General features: G+C 33.8%; 1 protein-coding gene across 3 annotated transcripts in view; it reads left to right on the top strand.

Annotated features, from left to right (window-relative positions):
- Nucleotides 1-4,039, top strand: part of LOC111373808 (COBW domain-containing protein 1) — a 4,463-nt gene extending 424 nt beyond the window's left edge. The window contains exons 2-9 of one of the 3 annotated variants that reach the window (XM_022996376.1): nucleotides 322-539; nucleotides 1,873-1,987; nucleotides 2,120-2,209; nucleotides 2,344-2,529; nucleotides 2,646-2,765; nucleotides 3,045-3,155; nucleotides 3,623-3,704; nucleotides 3,782-4,039. In XM_022996376.1, coding sequence (XP_022852144.1) covers nucleotides 322-539; nucleotides 1,873-1,987; nucleotides 2,120-2,209; nucleotides 2,344-2,529; nucleotides 2,646-2,765; nucleotides 3,045-3,155; nucleotides 3,623-3,704; nucleotides 3,782-3,837 — 978 coding nt within the window. In that variant the 3' untranslated portion in view covers nucleotides 3,838-4,039. The remainder of the gene's footprint in view (nucleotides 1-321; nucleotides 540-1,872; nucleotides 1,988-2,119; nucleotides 2,210-2,343; nucleotides 2,530-2,645; nucleotides 2,766-3,044; nucleotides 3,156-3,622; nucleotides 3,705-3,781) is intronic. The other 2 variants (XM_022996377.1, XM_022996378.1) reach the window with 2 other exon arrangements.
- Nucleotides 4,040-4,899: the final 860 nt, after the last annotated feature.

Consider the following 4,899-nt stretch of genomic DNA (forward strand, 5'->3'; position numbering starts at 1 on the left):
AAAAAAAAAAAAAACTGTCTTTACTATATTAATTATGCAAAACTTCTCTAATAGAAACGTAGACATACCTTTTATGTATATGTGTTTACCCTTTGAAGGTTTGCTTATTTTGCTCTCAAGTCAAGTTTGACCGCGTTTTAAGCAACTAGAGCCTGAACTAGTCTTTGGCTGCTGATTCTATTTACAAGATTCTGAAGGGAGTGATGAAAGAGGACAATAATGTATTAGGAATGACACTGTTATTATTCATGTGCATAATTATTGGCTGCAGTTGTGTATGCGCTCAATTCGTTGTTTTTTATGTATTTGTGTGTGATGCAGTTGGTGAATTATATATTGAATAGCCAACATGGGAAGAGAATAGCAGTAATATTGAATGAATTTGGGGAGGAGATAGGAGTGGAAAGGGCAATGATCAATGAAGGTGAAGGTGGTGCTCTTGTAGAGGAGTGGGTTGAGCTGGCAAATGGGTGCATTTGTTGTACTGTGAAGCATAGCTTGGTTCAGGCGCTAGAGCAACTTGTGCAGAGGAAAGAAAGGTTTGATCGTTTTCACTATGCTCTTTAGTTTTGTAGATTTTTGCTGCAGTAGCATGCGGGCTACAAATGCAGTAAGCAAGTTTTCAATATCTTGGTAGTAACCATGTGCGAGTGAGTGTCCTTTCTGCTGAAGAATATCGCTTTCATTTGAGCTGGTTTAACATTTCTATAGTTGTATTTTGTGTGGGTCTGTGTGCCCACTTTCCCAAATTTTTTTGGGAAAGTAATTGAAATCGCAACATTTATTTGACGCATCGTAGATTTCCTTGTTTCCTTTTGTATTGTCACCTCTCTCTGGACATGCGTGTGTGAGATAATGGTTCATGTTTCTCCCATTGACTTAGACTCCTATTGATGAATGAACATAAGGGTTTTTGAGCTTCTATGAATTAGTACAGGATTGTGTGTGACGGCTTGGAACCTTTATTAGTTGGAGACTTGTAGTACATTAATGATCAAAATGTAAATGTTAGCATTAATTTTGACAATTAAAAATAATGTCCACAGGTTTTTAAATGAGAAAAAATAATAAAAATGAAGAAATGTACATTCAAAAACTGTTGTAAGTTCTTGAGCCGAAATCAGTCATGTATTTCCTTTTCTCAATGAACAAGTACCAATTTCAATTTCCAGATTGTACGCTTCAAAACCTCTATGCAGTTCCTGGTGATCATACAACTTAACACTTCTAATATACTACTTTTGATTAAACGATGCCATTTGATTGTGTTTGGTTAGATAGACTATGAAATCACGATCTACATTTCCTGCATAACCAAATGAAAAATGGAATAATATCATTTGACAACACTGCTATGTCCTTAAATTAAAATATTTGAATTCAAACAATGAACATTCGAAATAAGTGAGAAATAAAAAAGGGAAAAAGAGTACTTATAAACTGAAGTCTTGATGGCCATTGGTTAAGTTGTTCAATATTGTTTGTAGTTACAGATTTGTTTCAAATATATAAGCTCATAACAAATGGAGATTATCATGAAAGGATTAAATAAAATATATAAGTGAGTTTGGTGAGTTACACTTTTTATTTTATTCAAACTTGATAATTGTCCGTTAGGTTATCTAATTCTTAACTCTATTCATTTTTTGTAAAAGATGGAATAAATGATGCAGTAGTCAAAATTGTAAATTAGAAAACAGAAGTATGTTTAAGCAAATTTAATGGGCGGAATGTACACATATGCAGAGAGAGACAGCAAGAGTGAGATCTGTTTCTTTGAAGTTGAAGTAATTAATTTAAAACCATGTGTTCAGAATTACCATGCATCCTCTCATAAATGAATGATCTGCTAATTACTTTAGTTGCATATAGGCTCGACCACATATTATTAGAGACCACAGGGTTGGCAAACCCTGCTCCTCTAGCATCGGTCCTCTGGTTGGATGATCAGTTGGAAGCTGCTGTCTCGCTTGACTCTATTATCACTGTAAGTTCTGAGAATTGTAATTGAACATAGAGATTGCTGTGACTCTCTATAATTGCAACACTTACAGTTACTCAACCATTTTTAATTTTTTTCAAGATTTCTGTTTCTAAAAGGTGTCTGCACCTCTATTAGGTGGTCGATGCCAAAAACCTCCATTATCAGCTGAAGTCACATAATGACTCCTCTTCGTTTCCTGAAGCATACCATCAAATAGCATTTGCGGTGATTTTTTAATTATGATTGTTTCCGTAGATAACCTGTCTTTCTTGGTCTAGTTCTCTTGAATTTCTTCTTGTTGTTGGTCAATCCAGATGGTAGAGACACTTCAGGTGCTTACTTTTTTCTGTTTGTTATAGGATGTTGTGATTCTTAACAAGGTTGATCTTGTTTCTTCCGAGAACTCTGACACTCCTTTAGAGGATCTGGAAAAGGAGATATATAATATAAATTCCCTTGCCAGAATTATCCGTTCTGTCCAGTGCCAAGTTGACTTGTCCAATATACTGAACTGCCGAGCATACGATGCTACAGTTTGTAACTTAGTTATTCTTCATTTCCACTGGTTGTCATATGTATACATTTTCCAGGTTTTGTGGTGATTGTTAATGAACTTACTATGTAATTTTATTTTTTCCTTTTTTCTTTTCTTTCATTTCAGCATGTGACTCATTTGGAAGCATTGTTGGAAGAAAATAAAAAGCTATCCACCAGAGATCTTCATGATAGCAGTGTGAGAACTTTATGCATTTGTGAGCCAAAGAAAGTTGATTTTGATAAGGTATTTGAAATGATGCTAATGCCTTTGCATCTTTTGTTCCTGGCTTTATGAGGACAGGTTATTGTAAATAAATGATGTATGCATCATAATAATTGTAGTAGGTAAAATGTTTAAACTTTTCTTTTTCGTTCTTTTGTATTTTACATTTTAGTAATCACTAGTAAAGTAGAGTTTGTATGGTGGAAATGTGCTGTATGCCTTTCTTGCTGTTTTGTGTTTGCATCATTGATGTTTTTATGGCATGTATACAGTTAGTAAGCTGACGGTCACTCTTTCTAGGTTAGGATATGGATTGAGGAGATTATTTGGGACAAGAAATACGGCATGGATGTTTATCGGTGCAAAGGAGTCTTAAGTGTCCTAAACTCTGATCAACTTCATACTCTGCAGGTATCTTTTCTAAACTCAGTGGGATACCTCAATCAAGCTTAGGTTTTATTTCCTGTAATGCTTGGTGTTCGAGTATCCAAGTTGTCGGGCCCAATGTTCGACAAGTCTGTCTATATGTTGAACATTTTCCCTTTGTTTTGTGCAAACAAGAGTTGAAGCCTTTTCTCTTTAAGTTGTTGGAATACCTCTAGTTTTTATTATATTATGAGATTTACTCATTGAGTTTGGCGTTTTAGATATGACTTGATCGATTGTTTTCTTTTTAGTTTCAATTGAATCTCCGGTAATTAATATCTCGATGAAACCAAAGTTTTATGCAAATCCATGTATTGTTACAAGGCTGTTCGTTCAAACGAGCATAATTATTAGCAATCTTTATAGGATGAAGTTGGTTTTGCTAAATTTGTTGATTGATTCATTAACAAGCCAATTGTTTTTCCTTTCTGATGGTCTATCGACTCTGGCAGGTCGTGAGGGAACTATACGAGATTGTTCCAACTCGCGAATGGAAAGATGGAGAAAACAGAATCAACAAAATAGTTTTTATAGGTATGCATTGTCATGATCTAAGTGAATTCTAGATTTAAATGAATGGTCCACTTCAGCTATGAGTTGCTTGTGTGCAGGCAGATTACTAAATGAAGAGATTCTTATCGACTCTTTGAGAGCTTGTACCTTGTGAATTTGCTACAGATGCAATGTGCTTAATGGAGGCACTACTCCTTGAGGCCATACTGTGTCCAAATTTACGTGTCACATGTAACGTTTTCACCTTTGAAGTTATTTTTGTCAAATAATTCCTTGTTTGTAATCATGTTCGAATATGTTTATAACTAACAAAGAGATCTCAATTTAGGGATTACTTTAAAATAACTGATTGACTATTTTCATTTTTGATTAAAAAAATAAAACGAAAAAATATTTATATTAAAATTTACTTATTTTATAATGTGTAATATGCTATTTGTAATTGTTCTTTTACGTGACATATATATGGCAAATGATTATTTGATATATGAGTCGATAAAAATTTACCGTATTAATACATCAAATAATCTTGTATGTCACATCACGTAAGACGACTATCATAATGAGCGACTACAAATAACATTATTCAACGTAAAAACCAAAAAGAAAGAGGAGAAATAACCACGACCAAAACTATAAAATTCTTATTCATCGGCGATAGACTTGCTGTCGGAAGATTGGCCAATGGTTGAACGTTACATGGAATTTCAATTCTTCTTTGCCTCATTGAGATGTAAAACTGCAAAGAGAGACTTTCATTGAGCAAGTATTTTTTAATTAATTTTTATCGACACATTTTTAAGAGATTGAAAAATATAACTCCTTAATCGTTCTTATAAGTTAAAACATTTAATAAAAAATTCTAATCATGTTTTACAACTGGCATGCGAAGTCGTCAGGTCAAGTTTGACTTGCGCCTGCCCGAATAGACTTTTTAATGAGGAAATTGTTGGAAATGACCGAATAACCTAGGTGTATTTCCAAAATGATATTTGACCATCTTTTTAATTAAAAAAAAACAAAAATTGAATTTAAAACTCAAAATCCCAAAATACCCATCGGCTATCCTCTTTCCATTTGCTCAACAATCGACCAAAAATAAGGAAAATACACAATCGATTTCCAATCGATTGGGAGAACTTTTGGTTGGAGAACTGCTAGTCCATCGCCGACGAACTATTTCTTAATAAGGTAACCGTTATTATATTGAATATTT

The sequence above is a fragment of the Olea europaea genome, unplaced genomic scaffold, assembly GCF_002742605.1.
Source record: "Olea europaea var. sylvestris unplaced genomic scaffold, O_europaea_v1 scaffold1167, whole genome shotgun sequence".
Classification (NCBI taxonomy): Eukaryota; Viridiplantae; Streptophyta; class Magnoliopsida; order Lamiales; family Oleaceae; genus Olea; species Olea europaea.